The sequence below is a fragment of the Liolophura sinensis genome, chromosome 4, assembly GCF_032854445.1.
Source record: "Liolophura sinensis isolate JHLJ2023 chromosome 4, CUHK_Ljap_v2, whole genome shotgun sequence".
Lineage (NCBI taxonomy): Eukaryota > Metazoa > Mollusca > Polyplacophora > Chitonida > Chitonidae > Liolophura > Liolophura sinensis.
The window spans coordinates 19,943,438-19,967,681 of NC_088298.1; the positions used below are offsets into that span (position 1 = coordinate 19,943,438).

At 37.4% G+C, this 24,244-nt stretch overlaps 2 protein-coding genes across 2 annotated transcripts in view; one reads left to right on the top strand and one right to left on the bottom strand.

The window, feature by feature from the left end:
- Positions 1 to 17,700, bottom strand: part of LOC135464797 (dynein axonemal heavy chain 7-like) — a 55,682-nt gene extending 37,982 nt beyond the window's left edge. The window contains exons 1-21 of the mRNA XM_064742353.1: positions 17,543 to 17,700; positions 15,450 to 15,645; positions 14,717 to 14,852; positions 14,282 to 14,384; positions 13,936 to 14,040; positions 13,451 to 13,529; positions 12,788 to 12,986; positions 11,911 to 12,030; positions 11,257 to 11,440; positions 10,611 to 10,790; positions 9,878 to 10,036; positions 9,374 to 9,487; positions 8,690 to 8,817; positions 7,737 to 8,040; positions 6,951 to 7,097; positions 4,958 to 5,094; positions 4,419 to 4,554; positions 3,615 to 3,878; positions 2,886 to 3,034; positions 1,522 to 1,902; positions 392 to 590 (exon numbers count right to left, since the gene is read on the bottom strand). Of these exons, the coding sequence (XP_064598423.1) occupies positions 392 to 590; positions 1,522 to 1,902; positions 2,886 to 3,034; positions 3,615 to 3,878; positions 4,419 to 4,554; positions 4,958 to 5,094; positions 6,951 to 7,097; positions 7,737 to 8,040; positions 8,690 to 8,817; positions 9,374 to 9,487; positions 9,878 to 10,036; positions 10,611 to 10,790; positions 11,257 to 11,440; positions 11,911 to 12,030; positions 12,788 to 12,986; positions 13,451 to 13,529; positions 13,936 to 14,040; positions 14,282 to 14,384; positions 14,717 to 14,852; positions 15,450 to 15,645; positions 17,543 to 17,557 (3,435 nt within the window). The 5' untranslated portion in view covers positions 17,558 to 17,700. The remainder of the gene's footprint in view (positions 1 to 391; positions 591 to 1,521; positions 1,903 to 2,885; positions 3,035 to 3,614; positions 3,879 to 4,418; positions 4,555 to 4,957; positions 5,095 to 6,950; positions 7,098 to 7,736; positions 8,041 to 8,689; positions 8,818 to 9,373; positions 9,488 to 9,877; positions 10,037 to 10,610; positions 10,791 to 11,256; positions 11,441 to 11,910; positions 12,031 to 12,787; positions 12,987 to 13,450; positions 13,530 to 13,935; positions 14,041 to 14,281; positions 14,385 to 14,716; positions 14,853 to 15,449; positions 15,646 to 17,542) is intronic.
- A 265-nt stretch (positions 17,701 to 17,965) lies between these two features.
- LOC135464882 (cytochrome c oxidase assembly factor 1 homolog) lies at positions 17,966 to 21,631 on the top strand. The gene is made up of 4 exons (XM_064742451.1): positions 17,966 to 18,132; positions 18,314 to 18,462; positions 19,323 to 19,399; positions 20,732 to 21,631. The coding sequence occupies exons 1-4, from the start codon at positions 18,057 to 18,059 to the stop codon at positions 20,817 to 20,819; spliced, it is 390 nt and encodes a 129-aa protein (XP_064598521.1). The 5' UTR covers positions 17,966 to 18,056; the 3' UTR covers positions 20,820 to 21,631.
- Positions 21,632 to 24,244: the final 2,613 nt, after the last annotated feature.

Sequence of the window (24,244 nt, forward strand, 5' to 3'; positions counted from 1 at the left end):
ACAAATTTACATATGAAATTTACATAGTTTGGATTTGAACACATGTTGTTTAAGACTTTTCAGATATCACCTACATACATATAGAAGTAAATACATGGTGCAACTTGGATAAACAAGACTGTTGACGAACCCCAGCAGTTTTTCTGATAATAACATTAGCTTGCCTTAAACGTTGCTTCTCCAGGTACGTGGTTCGGAGAATACATGGTTTACTTAGTCAGATTTTAACAACTTGGCAGTGAGCAGAAACTGTAAAAATTTCAAAAAATTAAACTCACAAATTAATGAGCTGGTTGAAAAATAAATTCTGAGGCATCTAAGCTAACTACGAGGCATATCATATACAGGACAGTTTGACGATCACTGCTTACAACCCGAGCAGGAGACAAACCTTTTTGACTGAGGTGATCATGTCAACCTCCAACTCCAGCAGCCATTTCTCCACCTGACCTCTGGCCTTTGCCGTGGAGATAACGTCCTTGAGCTGGACTACCTCGCCCTCACTACTCTTCATGTGAGTAATGTCAAGGACATCTGTGAACTCCAGGCTGGCTATACCCTCAAAACATTTCTTAAGATGAGGCTGCACCCTGTGGGAAAAAAAATGGATTGTTGTAATGTGGAAATATAGCTTTGTGGCCGATGACTTCAAAACTTATTTTTTGTAGAAACAGGGACCTGTCAAATGTGACCTGATTTTATACACAACATTCCTTTCCCGGCTCATCATTATGATGTCACAACGAAAACAGAGCAAACTAACGGCAGAAACTACTACATCATAATATTGTAAGAGATACGATACAATTAATTTTGACATAGCAATTAGTCAAGGTCCATCTTCACACCAGCACCACCTCACAGAAGTATAAAATATGGGGCCTTCCCATTCCGTGACTTATAAACCATTTCCCATGCTAGAATCTGGACATTAAAGCCAATTCCTATGAAAGAATCTTGACTTACAACTCAAATCCCAACGCTATAATCAACTCAAACTGTGGAATCCTGGTTTCAGGCCCAATTCAAACCCAATATATTCCCATGCTAGAATCTCAACATTAAAGCCAATTCCTATGACGGAATCTTGACTTACAACTCAATCCCAACGCTATAATCAACTCAAACTGTGGAATCCTGGTTTCAAGCCCAATTCAAACCCAATATATTCCCATGCTTGAATTCTAACTTCATGCATCCTTGGCTCCTGTGCTATGACCCTAGCTACAAATTCAATACCCACCCTGGAATCCTGACTTCATATCCAAGTTCAAAACTAGCAATCTGGCATAAGAATCATAAATAAGCATTCGGTAACCTGGCAGAATCTTTTGTGCTGTAACTCTACCAATTGCCTTGCTGAAAAGACCTAAATGCCATGTTGAAAAACCTTGATTTCCTGAACCTTGATGCTGAAATCCTGGATTTCAATACAAGGCTCCATTGTTAGTATCCTGACTTCGTATCAAACTTCACAACCAGCCTACTGGTGGTCACAATCATGAACAAGCATTAACTAACCTGGTAGGATCTTTTGTTTCGGACAGGATCTCAAGGAGCTCGTCGTTGGAGAGGAAGAAGAATCGCGGGAAGTAGAGACGCTTCTTCTCCAGGTAGTCGTTCAAACCCTTCTGGATCAGCTCCAAGAGTTCATTAGACTTTTTAAGTTTTTCCAGAATCTTGTCGATGTTCAGGACGGCCAGGACGTGTTTGTCGATAACGGCGGCCTTCATGATGTCCCGCCAGTTCTTGTCGACAGTGGTGAACCGCCTTCCTTCCTCAGGCATCTGGGCCATAATGTCAGGGGAGCTGAAGATGGGCTCCAGGTAGAGCCAGGTAGCCTGTACTTTCAGCCATTCGTCAAGAATGTCCTGTAAGGTCATCAGGCTGGATTCCCACTCTCTGAAGAGTTAATAAGATCAACTCATTGTCTAATTGGTTGTTTCATGAACTGACTGATGAGTTTGTTGATAGATTACAAAACTCACTTGTCCAAGAGATGATCAATGAGATAATTACTGGTTTAGTCAGCTAATTAATAAATAAAACTGACTGATTATGAAATAAATGATTTATAGATTGACAGAATGAATGAATAATAAAAAGACCCGGCCATTAATATGAATTGACAACCCCAACAATGGATGTAAAAAGTTAATAACAAGTTAGATTGAATCAAGGTTAATAACTTTTCTTTCATAAAAAAACACAATGTAATCATTATTGGTTTATACTTAACCCAAATACACTCCAGAACTGAATAATAATGTTGACATTACTTTATAATAGAAACACTGGCTAAAACCATGATATTTGACTTTACTGTAATTCTTCAAACTTTTCACATGTTTGCAAGGTGTTTATATTAGCATCTTCTGAAGGCATTATTCTGTGTTGACTGATAAAATTATACATTTTGTGAAGCCCTGACAAAGGTTAATCCAATCCAATGTAGTTTTGTCTTCAAAATCATAGTAAAAATGTGGATAAGTTTCTCTGTCATATGCAAAAAGGTTGAGGAATTAAGGTATCTGTAAATCTCGAAACAGCTTTCTGATCAAATTTCAAACAATACTGTAAAGTATACATGTTACTAATTATGATTTTTCTTCTTTATGTAGAAACTTATTTAATCCCTTCCCCAAATTCGATTTCCATCTCAAAAAAAATTTAAGCAGTAATGATTTTATTCTTCACAAAATTAATGATTTTTGATTTATACCTGTAATCAACTAAGATTCTTGCTTAAAGTAGATGCTTACTTACTTAATTTCTGCCTAAACACTGATTGCCATTAATCCGTAATAATTATGTTATTCATAAAATTTGTGACTTTCATTCAAAACTGTAACTATCTAAGTTTCTTCACTTCCACAGAGACTTACTTGATCTCGGCCTCAAACGGTTTGATGAACGGCGAGCCCCTCATCGTCTGCGTCTTCACGATGTGATCATCCAGCAGAAGCTGAATGTCGTCGATGGCTGAGAGAATCTGAGTGCCAGTCTCTCTGTACGGGATCATCACAAACTCCATCTGGTGGACACAAAGCAGCGGGGCATTTTGTCATGAAAAACCCAGCCATGTTTAAAACAAGGGGAAATTTGTAACATCTGTGACATGCCACACAGAGTTGACGTCACTTTGCGCTCGGGCCCCTTGTACGTGAATTGACCTTTCTACAAGGAGATGTTAAATGATAGGCTAATGATAATTTGGCAAGCTGGCCCATATTAAAAGATAGGATGTTCAACAACTGACAGGCTGGCCCATGTTGATAGATGGGATGTCCAACAACTGACAATGTATAAAAATATTTGATCCACTGAGCAACAAATGACAGACAGAGCCACTTATCAAGCCACTAGTGCCAGCTAAAAACCTACAAAAATTCTGAAGAAGTGAAATATCAAATGATAAAATTTTTAAATGTAAAAGTGAATGTATGACAAATTATTCAATCATGCTAAAGCTGTGTTCTAAATCACACTGGGCAAAAGTCACTGATTTTAATCAGCATGCTCGGAGGGTAACAATCATCTTTTATTTTTTTATTATTACTTTCCAAGGCTAGGTTTGAACACCTAACTCATGTATTGAATCAACCATGTCTTACCGGATCCCATTCTTTCTTCATCTTCTCCATGGCTTTTTCCAGAGAGTATTCTTTGCTAGCGGCTTCGCTGATTGATTCAAACTTAGGGATATGAGCTTCTAGATTCATGTCGACAACTTTCGAGAGACAGAAGCTATCGTCTGGTTTCAGTGTAAAGCCGATGGCCTCTGAAATAGCCTCCCAATGGCGGTCTCTCAAACCTGGGTTAAACAGGGTCTGTACTAAAGGCATGTACTCCTTGAACTCTTCTACCTTTGACTTCACCTGGAATCATTGGAATCAAGGTATTAAAACATGATGTGAAATTACTACATAATAATAGTTTGCAGAAGTATAATTTTGAAGAATTCAAAATTTCCTTAGAGATATTTTTCTACAAATATATCAATATTTTATATAAAAATAACACATGCAATCACCTTTCTTCGGAGTTTAATACTATGTACCCTAATTCCTCAACCTTATCGCATATGAAAGAGCAACTTTCAGGGCAATTTATGCACTATTTATTGTTTTGATCAACACAGAATAATGCCTTCAGAATATGCTTGAATAAACACCTTGCAAACATGCGGAAAGGTTGAAGATTTAGAGTATACTCTAAAATAATTTGCTATCAATAATCTGTCAGTTTAAGTTGCACAATTCACTATGGGTGCATTACAAGCAAGACAAGGAGGACAAATTACCAGCATCTGACACGTACATGTGTAATTATCACTAACAGAACATTTTTAACAATCTTGTTTGACTGTTTTCCTTCTTTTCCATATAAGCTGTGCGGACTAAGGGGAGATAACCCACCTTCTGGCAGATCTTCTTGGCAGCTGGTACATTGTCAAATCCCTTCTGCAGTTTGTACAGAGATCTCCAGTAGTTGCCCACCTCAGCATCAATAACGTCTGGGTCCACACCCACCATTGAACCATCCATCCAGTCTCTGCAAGTGACAAAATTGTGAGAGTTTGACTGTGTGATTCACTGATTGAAAGAGTAACACAGACAGTGTGATATAATGTACATATACAATTCAGGCTGCACACCAATTATGTGGCACAACAGAGAAGCCATGCTCAAATTAGCACATAGTCATGAACAGTGGCCTTTGAAGTTATTTTCTATTGCTATATGTAAAAAATTTTACATTTTTTTAAAAATAATACTTTATGCTTGGTATTTTCAGCTTCTCCACTGCTTTTGCTAATTAGCGATGCAGATTTTCAATGAAAGAGGTATTTAATGTAGTAAGTCACATAACAACTGTTTAAGTTTTACCTATGCTGCCAAATCAGCTAGAAACATGTATGCAGTCCGCGAAATCCTAACGGAGTATCATAACTTACTTATATTTGCCATTGAACTCAACGGTCATCTCGTACAGCTGGTGGTAGGGCTTGAGTGTGTTTAGGATGGTCTGTCTCTGTGGGTAGGCAGTAGTCTGCCAGCCAAACGATTCCTCTTCCTGGTTAAATGCTTCAATCTAAACAAAAAAAAAAAACAAATCACAATGCATTTTTTAAGTGAGAATAAGCGGTTGTCTGCATGTCAAGCGATTCCTTTTTTCAGGTTAAACAAGAAACATAAATCATAACTTGTCTTTTAAAGGATTAGTGTCCAGATTTAGCTTCTTGTCCTAAGTACAAAGATTATGGCCTGTGTAACAGCATGTTACCAGGACGGCCTCTGAGAAAAGTAATTATAACTATAAATCCAACAAAAACAATAGATTTACTACCCTAGGTGATCTCCAGCTGGCTGCCAGGAAAAGCTCAGCAGGTGATATTATAAATGGCCAATCCATTTCTAGCTACCCTATATAACCTGGGAATTTGAATATCAAAATGATGTCATTTTACCACATGCTAAACAGAAGCACATATACTGCTGTATCAATTTGCACCTATAGCAGATGACGCTGAAGTTCTGATTTAGGATATTTCCCACCGGATTGGCAATATGGACTGGTAAGCTATAGCTTCAACCTGTGTTACACTGTAGGTCTACATTTTGTGTGCATATCAGGTTTAATATTGACTATTCTTTCCTTCTGTCCGCTTCACAATATATATCATTCTATTCCCTAAGTGGCTTTATTTCAAAAATGGGTTCTCGGGGAATTAATTTTTGTGCATTTAATCAAGGCAATACTCAAAAAAATTCTTACAATTGTTTAATTTTCTAGTTATATTATGGCCGGAATGACTTAAGCACGTCGAACAGGTATTAGGAATTATCCCAACTCCTGGCAGCCCCGCAAAGACTTGTCTGTGTTTGATGGGTATAAAACTCTTCTGTCTTGCGCGGTGAATCCACACATTTTCTTGAGGGTCAAATCCTCTGGAAACTTGAAAAAACTAATGCCAGGGGTTTTCAACGACCTGTTTTTACAACTGTATGCAGAACAGCAAACCATTTCGTGGAGAAATTTGATATGCTTGTTGTCACTTGTGTGGCCTTTTAACACTGAACTAAATGGTGAAGCTCTGACAGCTCGTAAAGGTTGGCCTTGTATATATTGAGCATTGGCGAAAAAATTCATAAACCCGGCCTTATTATCTAGTGATTTTAATTACTATACTTTACCGTACTTTTTCCAACAACGTATACATGGGTAGCTAATTATGAATAAATAAGCAATCTGGACACTAATCCTTTAATGGAGAATAAGCGATTGTCTGCCTGTCAAACGATTCCTTTCTCAGGTTAAACAAGAAACACAGATCATAACTCACCCTTCAAGAGAAACAAAGCTCAAAACTCTTGGCATAGCCAGTTACACTGGTGAAAACTACATCAAAGATTGCATGTACACAGTGCCCTTCTGTAGGTGCACGAGTACACTTAGGCTTTATACAAAGTGGCTGCACATCTAAATATTTTGGATACACTGCCGTTAGGGTGGGTGCATATGTGCACCCATGTACCTTTAATTTTAACACCTGATTACCAAATTTTTTTTTCTTAATTTCCCTTACAAATGAAAGTGTGTGGACATTATTTAAAACTCAAAGGTTATAGGGGTTTTTCCTACATCGACAGCTGCAACAATTTTGCTTCTATAATAGAGATCACATACATTTATTTCATCGTTGGTTAATGCCAAATTCAATAATGTTTCACTTTTACTATAGTAATCTGTTTAATGGGTGAAGAAAAACCAGGAAGCCTAGGGAAAACCACCAGCCTTTGGCAAGTCACTAACAAATTTGACCATGACAAGCATCGTCCACCACATACTGCCACAGAGGCTCCACAAACAGTGAGAGTAGGGTAATCCACGAATTCCTTGTCCAACTACACAGAAGCTTAGGGTTTTACACAACGTCATGCTCTCACCTTATCTGCAGCTGTCTGCAGCTTGCTATCCAGATTCTGCGCCTTACGCAGGTATTTCTGAATGTCATTCATTTCGCCGAATGTCTGGAACTCCTCTACCTGTTTGGCATAGCCTTCTAATTCTTCTTGGAACCTCTCTCTTCTCAGCTACAGACAACACAAGAGTTTGTGAACTTCAAAATATGCCCATCTATCATAGCATTAAAAGAGTTATTAAAAGATTTATTTATTTATTTATTTATTTCATTGGTGTTTTATGCCGTACTCAAGAATATTTTACTTATACAATGGCTGCCAACATTATGGTGGGTGGAAACTAGACACAGCATGGGGGAAACCCATGACCATCCGCAGGTTGCTGACAGACCTTCCCAAGTACGGCCAGAGAGGAAGCCAGCATGGTTACTAAAAGAAGATGCCATGATGTGGAACATGCCACCAGGCAAAGGTGTTTGATGATTGAAATATCCAGGATCATCCTATTTCAAACTCATTTCATTTGCTATTTTAAATGGAGCAAATACAGTGTTGTCCATGTGAAAAGCAATGACATCAAAAAAGGGGACATACCTCTTTTTGAAATTTTGATGTGATGCAAGGTTTTGATAGAGAATGTCTTAAACTAAGAAGAAACTTACACACAATGAAGTATAGTATCGTCTTATATCACACAATGAGTATGAAGACAAACAGGAACCTGAATGAATCATGTTGTTGGTGCTGCTTTCAGTTTTATGTCTCCAGTAGTATAGAGATCAAAACGCTGAAAATGAAAGTGAAACCAACCTTGAGGGCATCCTCATACTGGTTCCTCTTCTCGTTGACAATCAGTTTGTGCTCCTCAAAGATGGCTGGCATCCGGTGGTGCCACATGAACACACTGCTATTCTGTCGTACCTCCACAGGTGAGAATGTCGCGTGGTCTGCCAGGAATTTCAACCGATCCTTTGCCTCAATCAGACGTCGCTCCATCTTGAATATTGTGTCACTTTCTACCTTTTCGATGTATTCCTTTAGCTCCATCAGCTGGTTTGTGTTGGCAGGAGTCGTCAAAGCTTTCTCGGCAATAAGCTCGTAATCAGCACAGAGTCTGTGTGAGATAGAATGAAAATGCACTTAGTGTTATGGGTGGAGGAAACCAAAGTGCCTGATGTAAACCACTGACCTTTGGTAAGTTACTAATAAACTTTCCCACAGGCAATGTGCCGGTAGTGACTTTCTCATAACTTTGCCAATGAACGAACATTAGCATTCAAATTTATATAGTCAAGACACGTTCCTCTTCCATACCACAAAATGTTTCTTTCATTAAAATGTTTTCCTGAAAATACTTTTTTTTCTAACCCAAAACAGACATTACTTGGTCACTTACCGAATTTTATCATAATTATTTTTTTAAAAGCTTTAATCATTTTGATTTTCAGGTATTTGTTTCTTATCGCAACTAATTTTTTTCTCATATTCTGTACTTGATATCAAAATCCTGTCTTGTAGAGCACAGTTTTTATTCATCTTGATTAACATATACTTTAATTCTTCAACATTTATGCATATTTGCAAGGTGTTTATTCAAGTATATTCTGAGAACATTATTGTGAAGCCGTGAAATTGGTCAACCAAACCAATATAATTTTGTCTCTGAAAGCGAATTAAAAAGGTGCATAAATGTCATTGAAAGTCGCTCTTTTATCTGTCTAAAGGTAGAGGAATGAAGGCATTGTAAGGTTTATTTCGCTTACGCTTTATTCGCATCCTGATGATCTTGGCACATGCGAGCCAGCAGTTTGCTGCAGAGAGCGTCTGCGCGTTTTGACAGCGCTCTGATCAGTTCATCACAGTGCACCTCAAACATTCCCAAACGAATCACCTGAAAAAAATAATCAGGGCAAATTAACACCAGTAAGAGCTAAAACTTGACTTTAGAAAAACTTGACAAGAGACAACTGCTGGAAACTTGACTGTAGATAAGCTTGAGAGAAAAGAATCTTGACAACAGGGAAACTGGAGAGCTGGAAAACTTGACAGGAGAAAACTGATGGTAGGAAAACAACAGCTGGATAGTACAAGTTATAACATATGACAGCAGAAAAACATGACGTGCACTAGAAAAACTTGACAGTATGGACATCAAAACTTGACAAAAGAAAAACTTATCAGCCAAAAACATGACAGTGTAGGAAAACTTGACAAAAAAAAAGATTTGATGGTAGAAAATCTTCACAACAGGAAAACTTGACAATATAGGTAAACTTGAAAAGAGAAAAACTTAACAGTAGAAAGTTAGACGAGACAGAAAATAAACAGAGGGAATTCTGGACAGCATGAAGACGAGACTGGACAAAAATTGAAATGAACTTTCAAAACATTGCTCAAGATGTGTTTGTAACTTTTGTGTTGAAATATTGAAAAGGAAGACAACCCACCTTCTGAGAATTGAAGGCGATGTCTTCTACAACTTTGTGGTACTTCATCACTTCTTTGGTGTATTCATCAAACGTATGCTCTTCCTTCATGAATTGCTCTACATCACTCTCAGCCTGTGAACAGATAAACAAATATTCAACGATGCGTTAAAAATGACATGTTAAAATTCTTGTACATTTATTGAAGTTGAATGCACAAGTTGTATAGCAGTATTAAATATGAGAATTTAGCACTGACGACAGAAAACAGTTTGGAAAGGACTGGAATTTCTTACCATTCTTTTTCCTTCTCTTGCTTTTTTTTTTTAAACCATTTAATTTTCTTTCAAAAATGTAACTACAAATAACAAAAAAAAAAAAAATTCAATTACTCTTTGTCAAACATTTTAACACCAATTTTCCATAAATTTTGGTATAATTTCTGACAGCATTGAACACAAAAAGTGACAGAATCAGAATTTGAACTGCTGACTTCCTAAAGTAAAAACCACAGCTGATTCATACCTGTTTGGAAATGAGAAAGTTGTACTGGTCATAAACTTTGCAGTGCTCTATTGGCCCCACGCTCTCCGACTTTATGACATCGCGAACCTTCTGTTTATGTTCTTCTGTGATATCATCCAGAATGATTGGCTTGAGGAAGGCTTTGTTTTTGCTGCCGTTCTGGAATCACAAACAATATGGAAATCAGAAGTAATGATCTTCACTTAGACAACACTTTCATATTAATTGTACTTGTGTCATCAGGTATCTTTATAGTTATCATTTTGGAAAGTAAACAAAAAAATATTTATGTGTTTGATTGTTTTTTTGTACACTATACTCAAGAATCACAGGTGGTCGGCATTATGGAGGAAGAAAACCAAGTAGAGCCCATGGAAATCCACAACTGCCCGCAGATTATAGCAGACCTTGCCACATATCACAATTAAGACTAAACCACTGAGGTGCCCCCCATCCCCACCCCACCTACCACCACCAAAAAAAAACATACATGTACAAACACATGTGTGAAATTAAACCAAAACTGAACATTATACAAAGTTCTGAAATAAAGCTAATTACTGTAGACAAATTCTCATTTCTCTGTCAGTGAAATATGCAGAAATGTTACCATATTTCACCAATTCTCACTTTTCTAAGGTAACCACTCTGTCATTTGTATATGTCATTTTTAGTACTTTTTTTTTTTGTAATTTGGAATGACCCCAAGCAAAAGTAGCGACAGTAAACTTACCCATTCTGAGTAGAGCTTGGTCTCTACCCTTGGGACCACACCTGAGGCTTTGATCATGACGTCAAATACATTCAGGAGAACAACCTCGAAATCTTTGAAACTGGGTTCAAATTTAATTGTTGTGTTGTCAAGGATCAGTCGTAAGATAAATCCTGAATGCTCATAAGCTCGAGTCGAGGTCTGAGACAAAAAAAAAAAAAAAAACATCGCAAAAGTAGTAAGAAGTTTTAATGCAAAATCAACATTGGTAAAAATCTAAACACTCTCACCCTTTACTTTTTTATTTATCTGATTGTAGTTTCATGGCATACTTCTCAACCATGGCATAAATATAAGGCTGTCACCAACATCCAACGAACAATATGAGAGGTCATGTAAAATTCTGACATTCTGTTTTCAGCCTTTGCCCTTTTGAGAGACAGTTCACTGAGTAGCATACCCAATTAGCAGCCAAATGTTTCCCAAAGAGATGTAGGAACACAGTACTCAAAGAGTATTTCATTTATACAAAATATGCAAAATATAAAACAACATTAAGGTGGGACTTCTCAACATAAATATTCTTCAATAAAAAGGGATTGACACATAAGCATGAATATGTATCATTAATTGCAAATTTTACGATGAAATGACACAGAGAACTTACAGGTGGCTGACATAGCAGGTCACAAAAGTCATCAAGGGAGTTAAGCGTGAGCTGCTGAAGATGATCAGTCATCAGGGTGGCTGAACAGTTAAAAAACGACTCTAGTTTCTGTTGATCTTGATTGCTGGGCACTTGCTTCCTTTTGTTACCCTGATAGAAAATGTTCTGTACTTCGGGAAACCATCTGAAAATAGTACAAGTGAAAATTGCATTCTGACCAATTAAGGTCTTTTTTATTTTTATACTTTTGTATTGTATGCAAACTTCAGGAAATTCAATCTACATCTAACATTACTTCAAATTTATACATATAACTACCATACCAATTGTTACCAACAAAATTTAAAAATCTTTTTTCTTTTGTGATCTCATTTATACTGTATGAGGACACGCTAAAATATTTTTACTCACTTCTTCAGCAATATTTCTATGTACAGGAATTTTATATAACCTACATGTACCTTGCTTATCAATAAAGGATACTTTGTTGTTTTACAACACTTCAGACAACATCCAGACATTAAAACTAACAAACGAATCTGTAACAAAATTTACCCTATTTCAGCCAACAAGCTTGGAAATAATTTTTAAAGCTGGTGCAAGACATGGTGCTGAATATGGCAAATTTGAATGTCATAATGAAAAGTGACTCACTTCTTGAGGAGTTTTTCTTTGGCCGTCTCTATGTGCCTCATACAGAGATTCTGGAAAGTTGCCAGCTCCATGGAGTCAGGTCTGCTGTGGAACTCTTCACTGTCTGTGAATCTCAGGTTTCTGGGAAATAATCAAAGTACCACTCAGTTTCAAAGCAGAAAGTGAATTAAACACAAACCCAGACATAAACGATGAGGAATCAAATACAAGGTCAAAATACAGAACAATTTTTAATGTACTGACTTGAAAACAGCCTCAGTTTTCAAAATGTGGGTTATTCACTTGTTTTTTAAGAGCTCAAAACAAAAATCATGAATGATGACCTCAAATTGAGCCCATGTCATAGTGAAGATAACTTTGTATCATACATATATAATTTCAGACATGTGAATAAATGATTGTGGTGTTCTATGCGCTTGCACATTGTTTGATAAGGATATAAATGGAATCTAATGCATGTCACACCATTAAATCATTAACCAGTTATGTTGGCTTTTTACCAGCCCTTTTTGCATATGAAAGAGCAACTTTCAGAGCTATTTATGCACATTTTTAATTTGATTTTGGAGACATGCTACAGTGGTTGGACTGGTCAGTTTCAGGGCTTGTAAACATGCAAAACGTTTGAAGAATTACAGTACTTTAAATCACACAGGTTCTTTTCACATTTAGAACCATATTCTCATGGGTCAATATTAAGTACAGATTGTCTTTTGAGATGCTCTGATCCACCTTGATATTGAGGACATTTGATTAGTCTGCACAATCGCCATCTTGTATGTCATCATGCATGCACCCTCATCTTTTTTCTCTAGCTGGGTGACGTCTTATACCCCCTGTAAGTCCCATCACACCGGTGATCAGCGTAGTAACTTACCTGAAGGAGGCGTGCCACAGGTTAAGAACCTGCATCATGCATGGGCTGATGGCGTACAGGTCACGGCACATGGTGTCTAGGCCTTGTAAGAAGGACTTGTTCCAGGGCTTAGGCACGATGGCTAACTCCTCACGGTGAGGTGGCAGTGGCTCCTTGATCTCGTCCTCTCGCTCACGTGGATCCTTCAGTACAAAGTCAACTGCAAACAACGGACAACACACAACGTAAGTTATCACCTGATTTTGACCACATGACTACAATTATTGAGCTAAAATTTCGCACCCCCTAAGAATTGAATTTTCAGAGGTAAATATGTCATAAATCAGACTTTATGAAAATCAGATATCCTCCTACCTTCAAAACAAACCTCAAAACACCTTTCTAAGATCAACAGAAGTTTCAAAATGAGGGACTGAAAAATGTGCAAGTTAGACACTGGTGAAATTTTACGTCATTTATCGAAAACATGGCTTTATACACTGGGTTTCATGTGCTTCATATAACCTTATTCCACTTTCAGTCTGAACTGTTTGTTTCAAATGGGTTTAAAATCCACCGCAAGTGAACTGATACGATCACCCTCATAAACTGATGAATTAGCATAGTCACTGGAGCTTCATGTTGAAACAAAACTTCTTGGTATGAACACAAGCTGTTTCTTACCAATTGCCTTTTTCACACTGAGCAGGTAATCTTCTCTCATCTCATCTGAAAGATTCTCTATTGTTTCTCCATGTCCACTCTGAAAAAGAAATGATAAAACTTTTACTCTTACTACTTACCTGTAAGGAATGGTTTCAGAGAAGCAGACTCACTTTGCTAACATTGAAGAAAATGACTTATATGTATGTTAAGTCTAAGAAAACATAGAATACATTACAGAAGCATTTGACATACTGAGCCATGTCAGTTAATGCACTTTTGTTTCAAAGTGTTATTTAAAGGATCACAGGATTGATGCTGATTGGTTGAGAGTGGAGATAGGATTTCTTGGGTTAAACCGTACAGTCGTAATTGGTCACCCTTGAATAAATTTGCCATACCTAACATTCAGCTTAGGCTAGGCATAGCCTGGACTTGACCATATATCTCTCACACCAACCAATCAGTGACAATTTTGCATAGCATTAAGACATTGAAACACACACCTTCAGGACTTCTGGGACAAGATACAGCACATTCTCCAGCCAGGAGTCTTCCATGGGAGCCACATGTTCTGTGTCTATACCATTATGAATGTAGTAATAATACCTCTGCAAGACGAGTCAAATACATGTATATTATAAAATAAGTCTGAGAGCAGAATGAAGTAGTGTCAAATGAAAAATGACAAATTATGCAAGCTTTGTTCAGTCCTGACTAATTAACTTATACTTTTCCTGAATGATTCTTATAATGGAAAGACGGTTTCAACTTTAAACTCTACAAATGCATAAAATGTATAAAAAGTTGTCTTTCTACATACATGTAGGAAAATGTTCAAAATTTGCTCACCAGAATGTCTTTCTCTGCAGCTGTTGGAGAACCTGTCCGGGACAAAGGAGGTAACTCTCCATCAACCGAGGCCGCACTTGATTTCGGCAAACTTTCCTCTTGCCTGGAATACAAAAAAAATTATCATTTAAACATAATAAATCATACAAAAAATCTGTAACTAAAAGTATTTGCATTTATAGATATTGCAGACAAACCTAAATCAGCTATAATAAATTAATATTTTTATTTGAAACAAAGTAACTAGGATGAATTAAAGAATTTCCTATGTACTGAATTTTAATGATGCACTAATATAAATCATGCATGTATGAATAATAATTTAAAAAATAAAAGATAATTGTTTATCAGTCTCATGCTAAACAGTGGAAATGGGTATCACTTTTAGTGAGAAACTCCCAGGTACTTATTTAATTAAACTGCATATATACTTACATGATAATATCGACAAGTGTCTTTCTGAAGTTTTCTCTGTCTTTCTTAGGTTGAGTGAACTGTGACATGCCATTCTGTGATTGGCCAACATTTTCAACTGGTTTTAATTTGGTGGGCTTTTTTCTCTTCGGTTCTTCTTATAAACCAAGCAAAACATACATATTAGCTTGAGCAATACAGTTATCAAAATGCCAACCCCATTTTTGTCATCTACTGGTCAAAACAATACAGTCATTCAAGCTGAAAGGTATCATGAAATAAAAAGTATATACACTTGTATATACTAGGAAGAAATCACTGCCAAAGCATGAATTATTTGATTAACAGAAAAGTTGAAAACTACACCACAGTAAGTTTTGTTCCTTATTTTCTTCAATCTCTTCTCCATAGAATATCAAATTTCTTATCCTAAAGCATACATAAACATGCAACAGTATGTGCCAAAAATTATATGCCCTTCAATCAATGGGACACACAATGTGTGAGCTCAAAACTAGCCAGGGAACTTTCAGGGGCTTGGCCAAAGACTTGCCAAAGCCCAATGGTTTTACTCATGAATGTTCTCCCATAAAACTGACTTCCAAGGGTACAAGTGAAAAATTATTGAGTATGGCATTAAGAGACAATCGAATGAATACATTAAATAAATGTAAATCCCAAGTGATATTTTCCAGTTTAACCTGACTTACTGGCTGTAAGCTCTGCCATATTTTCTTGGTTTAACAAGACTTACTGGCTATAAGTTCTGCAACTAGGTCGATATCATCTTTCTTATCGTCCTCTAGGGGTTTGCCTGTCAGCATGAATGTAGGCGGATTCATCTGCCATGCTGGTTTGCTTCTCTTGGACGGCAGAACCGGTAAAAACCGCACCGGGTCATCTGTGCCCTTTCCTTTACTTCCCGTTTTTGAAACATTTCTTGGAGTGTACTAAATAGAAAGAAAAGCAGTTATCTTTCCTTGACCCCAATTGCAAATACACTTCTCAGATATTAAAACAGCAAGTTGGGTTCCACAAAACTGCCAAGGCATAAGTGAAGAAACAATAATAAAAAAAAATTATGCCAAAATAATGAAATATAGGAAACTAGTTTTCTATGAAAGTCATTAGTTTGTAACTAAGACCATTATTGGCCGGTAAGATGAAAAAGAAACAAAAACACACACACAATAAATGAAATATAAAACCAGGTACTATTTACATAAAAATTAATACTGTAACTAAAAGATCTTTTCACAGAAAATTATCTTTTCACACCAGTGTATCCTGGATGACAGAGTCTACCAGTTCTTCTCTATCAGAGCCTCTTCTACCAGATAGACTAGCTTCATCAAGCTCCAGCCTGTACATGATGCGGTCTATAAAAACACCCAGGCCACTGCGAATGAAGCTGGACATTTTGAAACTTCAAGAAAATAAATCCTTCACTAATGGCTCAAAATGTTCATTTACAGAAAACAATATGTACACCTAAAACCTTGTAACAAGGCCAAAGTCCTCTTTTTCAGTACTGGATAAATTCCATGCGCAAAAGTCCTTTGATACCACAATGATCTTTTCTATTTTTTGACATGTACATGACGTAGATACAGAAAGATAAAGCTTCAGAAGCTGTGCTCTAAAACCTAATTAACATGCCATTTCATATGTTTAGAATTACACATTAATGATATGCAGATCAGGTAACCAACACACTGCAAATAAGTACAATCAATTATTTATAACTGACGCGCCTCCAGCGGTTAACACGATGGGCATACTAACATGTAATCAGTGAGATTGCACACCACTGTTACCTCGTACTGAAGAAGGCTAAGAATGTGATAACAGTAGTTTTATCACCACTGACCAAACACGCTATCACCTGACCGCTTACTGACCACTAACAAATGCTGGACAAAACAGTAATGCCTCACTATCAGAAGCAATACCAACACTTATGGACAACACCACAAAAATCTAATGAAGGCTATTAAGTTTACACAATTTCACTATTATATTGATAGTTCCTTTGAGAGGAAATCATGATGATAAACAATTTACTTTAATTATGAGTATTATAGTGTGAAGCCAAAATGACACTTATGATAAAATCCATGGTAAGCAACCATAAATTAATTATGAATTAATTGTGTAAAAACATGAAAAAGGACACCTTATATGGTAAAATAAGATGTTTCACTTGTCTGCATCACTTACCAGGTGCATGAAACATTAAATTTTCTTCATGTCTTTTTTTTAATTTTAAAATTAAATTAGGCTATTTTGTTGTTCATTTATTTCTTCTTCTGTCTATTTAATTATGTTCAAAAAAGTGAAAAAATATATTAGCAATGCATAAGAAACTTAATATTACAAAATGGTATTTAAACAACCCACTTTTCAGAAAGCTTTTGACTATACAGCTGTTTGAAGTGAAATTACAATACATATACAACTGTATCACATAGTGTTTTTACAGTAATTTAACTAACAACTGCAAACTTCTAGAAATCTAAAAAAAAATTTCAGTAAAAAATCATTATATTGCAACGACCCAGGCTTCTTATGAAACTTGCAAAGTACTTTTTTGACAGTCATACAATGACAGTATAAATGTATGAAGTTGCAAAACTGCAGCACCTTAACTTTAAACAATTCACAAAAATACACATAATATGCTTTGCACAGTATTTGTGTCCGCCAATGCCTTCAAAGATAAACTTTTGCGCACTGATAAGTTTGACACATACAAATATGGTAAGACCTTGCGACGTAACAATTTACACCTAGCGGTGAGTAAACGTCAATCTTAATGACAGAGAGTACAACAGTCATTTGGTATACCTGTATATCAGCCATGTCTTGCACCAGATGACATTAATTTCCTCCGATTTCGTTAGGAATACGCTTGGGTGTTTGCGCTACAGGTGCATAACGACCTGCAAACACGCAATGATGAATTTTTTAAAAGCAATCCCACCTTGCGACAAACTACGCTCATGATATACTTAACATGGCGGGTCAATGCTACACGGTTGCCAACAGCAACTGGCGGAAGATACCGATCAATCTTTTTGCCGTATCTAGCTTGATTTTTCGGAAGAAACAAACATTTTAAGTAAAAACTGTAACTAATTTGATATGACAAGATAAAATTTATCAGAAAAGAAATTTTAAAGCAAATGTGTGTATTTTTGTATATATCGAACACTTCCGAGTACCAGGGGGCGCTAGTATCCATTATGGCGGCCTCCATGTTACGTCATGTGGTTACGTTTTCAGCGAGAAAACATGTATACGTAATTCACGGTGTGATGCATGACATTTTATGCGTAACTTGAAAATTTGAAACGAAGAAATGCTTACAAAAGTTGCCATCGCCGGAGGAGTGGTGGCACTTGGTGGGGCTTGGTATTTTACCCAAAGACTGCAGAGTAAGGGTTGTTTCACTTTCGTTGCCTCACTTGTCAGCTGATCACGCCATTCAGGTTTTTCGCAACCTTGTATGTCACAAATATATTTTGTGTGAAAAAAAATAAATGATGTATTCTTGAGTGCGGGGTAAAACACCAATCAAACAAATAAATACATGTGGTAAATTTTGGTTTATTACAGATGACATAAAACAACAAGATCACTACAAGCAATCTGTCAAGTTGTTACGAGATTATAAACCTGCGCAGGAAGCATTCGGGAAACCGATCATTCCACTGTCTTTGGATCTCGCCAACAAAGACATTTATATGGATGAGAAGGAGGCCAGGGTATGATGTATTAGCGTAATAGTCATATATGAGAAATCGGGGGCCTCCGTGGTGGCGAAGGTTGGCACTCCAGCGCGATGCCATGACCGAGGAGGCTTACCCTAATGCTGTCGCTGTGATTTTAAATCCAGCCCATGCTGGCTTTCCCCTCTGGCCGTACATGGGAAGGTCTGGCAGCAATCTGCAGATGTTCATGGTTTCCCCTGGGCTCTGCCCAGTTTCCTTTCACCATGATGCTGGCTGCTGTTGCACAAGTGAAACATTCTTGAGTATGATGTAAAACACAATCAAACGAATAAATAAATCATAACTCCACTTAAGCAATATTTCAGCAATATCTTGCTGATGACTTCTCAAGATAGGATCAGCACCACCTGTGTTGCTTTTGTGTTGGTGGAAACCATTGCATTTTTCAAGGCCAATTTGTTAAATTTAAAGATCAGGAGCTACTTTTAAAGATATGTCATCTTCTCACACCCATAAAAGGGGTCCTTTGTAGCTGAGCAGGTTAGCACGCCAGCATGGCGCTGCGAGAGAGGAGCCTCTCACCAGTACGGTCATTGTGAGCTCTGCTGGCTTCCTCTGCGGGTGTATGTGAGAAGGTCTTCCACCAACTTGCGGATGGCCATGGGTTTCCCTTGATGGCCATTATGTAAATGAAGGTTCTTTAGAATGGCATTAAAGACCAGTCAGTTAGATATATAAGTAAATAAACAAAGAGCTGCTTTACTCTCATGAATGCTTTACCTTAATTGATGAATTGCATGAAGCCTGGATTTGATGTGTCAGTTTAAACATAAAGACAAGGTATACAAGGCATTTTGTGATTTATTGTATTGGTTTTAACTTGTCTGTTTCAGCTAGTCATACCTTTAAGAGGCCCAAAGGATAAAGGAACACTGTACACATGGGCCACTAGAGAAAAACCTGGGCTGAGGTAAATATAGTGTAAAGTGAAAGTACAAGTACTGTCTGGGCCAGTAGAGAAAAGCCAGGGCGAAGGTAAATATAAAGTGAAAGTGAATAATGAAAGTGCTTTCTAGACTAGTAGAGAAAAGCCAGGGTTAAGGTTAATATAAAGTGAAAGTGAAAAATGACAGTACTGTCTAGGCTAGTAGAGAAAAGCTGGTGCTGAGGTAATTATAAAGTGAAAGTGAAAAATTACAGACACATAGGGATGTTTGGAGGTTAACCCCTCTGATATCTGATGGATACTGTTTTGGCTGCAGCTTTAGGTCAGGTGGTTTGTTTGGCACCTCACAAAAATCAGGGGTTAACTTCACACGTAAACCTGACAGCTGTCAGTAGGGCTGCACCGAATTACCTCCCTTGAGGTCACTCGTTTAAAAGGAACATTTCTATGGGAAAACTGTGGTTAGATGAGACCTCAGAAATTGGCTAATGACTAAAGTTTGGCCAAAGTTTCAGAGTTAAAAGGTGTAAGCTAGTTGAAGGTTTAGCTTTCAAATAAAGGACAAATTATAATTTTATAAAATGATTTGGAAAGCCCAGTTTAAACGATATGTATTTCTTTAAGCCATTCAGAAGTCATTTAAAAACCCTGGTCATAATTAAATACAACAGACGGCTTCAGGAAACTTCCATCAAATATGAGTATTCTATCTAAGCTGAAAAACATTGCCTTCATTTAAGATCTCTCATCATTTCTGCAACTCTCAAAGGCTGATATCATGTTTTTTATATTCTGTTGCCTATAAAATAGTTGTCACTGTTGTGACATAGCCTACATACTACATGCTTTAATGGACCAGGTCCCACATCTCGGAATTTCGTGCCTCAGAAAGTAATATCGCGTTATGTTATAGTCACTGCTGTGTAACAAGGGAGGTAATTCAGAGGAGGCCTCTTCATGCAAGTGAAAAACTCTTGCCATTGGTCACAAATTGTTTCATTAAAGCCTTATGCTTATTTGTCAATTTTGAAAACAGTATATGCATGGCCTTGTTTTTGGGCCAGTTTCTATCAGTAACCTGCGAATGGTTGTGGGTTTCCACTGGGCTTTGCCCGGTTTCCTCCCACCCTAATGCTGGCGACCACTGTATAAGTGAAATATTCTTGAGTACAGCGTAAAACACCAATGAAATAAATAAATAAATTGTTGCTGGGAAGAAAAGTGCATTTGTAAGGTTTCTATTTGTTAGTGAATTTAATGCAGAACAAAATAAGTTTCCTCTCCCCCCCCCTCACCCCCCCTTTTCCCGTGAATACTGTCAACATTTTATTAAAGCTTGACTTTGTTTATTTTCAGCTGGAATATTGACCAGTTAGACCTAGAACTGAAGAGCTCTGGACGAAGATGGACATTTTACAAAACTAACACAAAGCCCTCTTCTTGACAGTTTTGGGGAAAGCAACAAAACTTAATGCAAAATGGTTGTGTGGACATTTTCTCCTGGTGATTCAGTTGATGGATACTATGATATTCATGCAGGTTTCTTTACCTGCCGATTGGAATGCAGTTGTGGCTTTACTGAGATGTGGTCTCAACTGCGATTGTGCGTGTGGAAGGAAAATAGCTATAGAAATAAAACAACCCAAACCACAGAAATTAACCACTTAGCATCGTGGGGAATGACTTGTGATCGATTGATATAAAACGCCATAAACAAGAGTATTTCGCTCATGAGTGGAGAAAATCAGAATGCTCGTAGTAAACCACTGTCTTTTGGCAAGTGACTGACATATTTTTTACATGTCACACACACGTTTTAACATACAGTGCGTTCAGTGTACATGTGTGCCATATTTCTCTGATTGTACGTGGAAAGACCTGCCAGCAACATGCGGATGGACGTGGGTTTCTCTTGGGCTCTGCCCGGTTTCGTCCCACCAAAATGCTCGCCGCCGTCATAGAAGTGAAATATTCTTGAGAAGGGCATAAAACACCAATCAAACGAATAAAAAAGTAAATGTGTGCCATATTGATGAACAAGGGAGGTAATTGATCTCCAACCAACTTCATGTAAGACGACACTATTAGTCCTATGAGTGCTTTTGCACCAAGATGACCAAGAACAGTAGAGGGAGGATGGTTTTAAATACACCACTTCAGAGGCTTGGATTGAAGCAACAATTTATAGACAAGTGTCTCAACCATTTCCGCAAGACCCGATGTTGTAATGTTTTGTGTAGTCTTATACGACAGACTATGACAGACTACGACACTTTGACATATTCTATAGATGTAGAAGGCTGGCCTTGTTTTGATATGTGACAAAATAAAGTTGCTGGTGTTGAAAGTGTAATGGATATGTTGATTTTTGAATGTAGATGGAATCTTATCAAATGTGAAATCAAAGTGGTGGTTCAATGCTTAACTTGTGGGTATTGTGTATTGGTGGCCTGGGTTCAATTCCACACCAGATAACACTAAACTTTTGCAGTTTTCTGTATGTGGTCTCCTAAATTGGGAGGTAGTACAAGCCTGCCATCTGATTAGCATGCTAGTGGTTTGCATTGACCCAAGAGCCTCTCACAAATGTGATCACTGTGAGCTCAAGTCCAGCTCATGCTGGTTTCCTCTCAGGTTGTACATTGGAAGGTCTTTCGGCAACCTGGCAATGGTTATGGATTTCCCCCATGCTCTGCATGAATTTCTCCCACCACAATTCTTTCTACCACAGCGTACACATTGGTTCTGGAACATAAACGTGTTTAAAGGCAAGACCTCTAAAAACCGAAGCTGGCATCACTAAAAAGGGCCACTTATAACTATTCATAAAAATAAATTCATTTTTTATTTTTAGATTTTGTTGAAGAGAGTTAAAGGCATTCAAACATTTGAATTCTAAGGTGGACTTTATGGGCCATGCCAGCGGTGTTTAGGAATTCTGATGTCACAGGAAGCCTAATCACAACCCTGAATGTTGGAATAACTCCTTTTGCGTAAGAGTAAAAAATTACTGAAATAATGTGTCCAAAAATTCCTTGCTTCTGGTGAACATCAGCAAAAAAAAAGGTGATGTGATGTCAGAGTTACTAGATACCATCTACTTGGCTCATAAAATGCACTATATTATTCAAATAATTGAACAACAAAATATATGAAAGTATTTTTACGCATAGTTTTCAGTTGTCTATGTGATGAACCTTACTTCAAATTTTGGCTTTCTTTTACTTTGAGCATTGTTCCTAATGGCCTTCAACCAGAAAAAATTGTGTTCTTGAGTCCTGCTCTGTGTGGCTCGAGGTAGTAGGTTTCCTCCTTCAGAAAACCTGATTACTGTTGTATAAGTGAAATGTGTTTTGACTACGGAGTTAAACATTAATTCAACAGACCTTTCCGAAGTCCCAATCACGAACACGCAAGTGACGAATCAAAAGCACCATTGTTGCAAATAGGTCAACGGGATGACCCACAAAGTGGTTACAAATGTTCAATCTTCTTGTGATGTCACAATTGTTTTCACTGAGAACGAAATGAAAGCTAACGTCGTCAGGAGGAAGGGTGGTGGGACATCAAGGATCAAGGACAATAAGCGATTGGCAGTGGTGATAGGGCTGTTAGTTAGTCTTGCATTCGTTAAAGACACTTCTCTTAAAGTTGTCTTCCACGAGTATTGCATGCTTGCCTGTACATCACAGTGGAGAAGATGGTCAGTAACTTGCCAAATGTCAGTGGTTTATTTTGGGCAATTGGGATTTCCTTCTGAATATGGTGTTAAACAGCAATCAATCGTTTGCATAATCAATGAAGACAAAATCAGCCTGAGGTTTCAAAAATGACTTGCAGAGAGAGGAAGAGGTGAACTTCATAAACCTTAGATCTTATCTGGAGTTCAGTCACTGGTCATGTCATGTCATTAAGCCCCGTGCTCCTTAGGCGGTCTCATGGCATGTTAAACCCCTGGGCTCTGATTAGCCCATTACCAGTATTCAGTGACTTCAGTGACATTCTCTTTGGTGTCGTCATAACGATGGGCCGGCAACAATACTATACTGTTATATTTATGAGAAAGTTTTGTCTTGTAGTGTAAGAAATTTCCTTTTTGAGTTCTTCCAATCAATACATGTTCTTCATTTGAAGTGATTAATGAAAGCAAGCATTGGGTGTACAACCAAGAGGGATAACTCTCCATGTAAGATAACACAAACTTTAGTACATGTAGGCCTATGTTCAATGATGGTGGCAGAGCGTTCCATTCACTATCTTTTGACCAAACCTTTTTTTAAGAAATTCTTTTGTGATTCCATAAGCTTATAGGTCGTAAGCTTATGGTCACAATAGAAAAAATATTTTCACACATGTATCTCTCATCAATGACAGAGAGTGGGCAGTGCTGTTGGAAGTGATTGGGTGGTGACAGGGCCATTAGAAAAGCTAACCAAATCCAGCAGACTATAATAGTTGACCTGTAAAGACACAAATTTTTTCCATCAGCTCAAGAGGAGGTGGCAATTTCTCTACAACCTTCCAATTTAGGTCTACTTTACTGAGTACCTGAAATTCTAGAAACTACTCTTTGATATCATGTAACAAAGTAAATTCTTTTAAGTGAAACAATATTTACCTAAAAGAAATTAAGATGTACCCATATTTCACCATTACAATGCAATCAAAAGAAAAAAAACTAAATATTCACATGGGTTCAGTGCAGTACAAGGCATACAGTATTTCAACCACTGACAACAATTGATCAGTTATCAAACTGTGGATTCAATCTATCCTTCTTCCAGACAAACACAGTAAACTGGTGTGAGTGGATAGAATTCAGTGCAGTACAAGGCATACAGTATTTCAACCACTGACAACAATTGATCA

Excerpts from the sequence above, each read along its gene's own strand:
- LOC135464882 (XM_064742451.1), top strand. The coding sequence starts at position 18,057 with ATGCTTACAAAAGTTGCCATCGCCGGAGGAGTGGTGGCACTTGGTGGG. Across the intron at positions 18,133-18,313 it reads TTTTACCCAAAGACTGCAGA|ATGACATAAAACAACAAGAT; the intron begins GTAAGGGTTGTT and ends GGTTTATTACAG. Across the intron at positions 19,400-20,731 it reads AGAGAAAAACCTGGGCTGAG|CTGGAATATTGACCAGTTAG; the intron begins GTAAATATAGTG and ends GTTTATTTTCAG.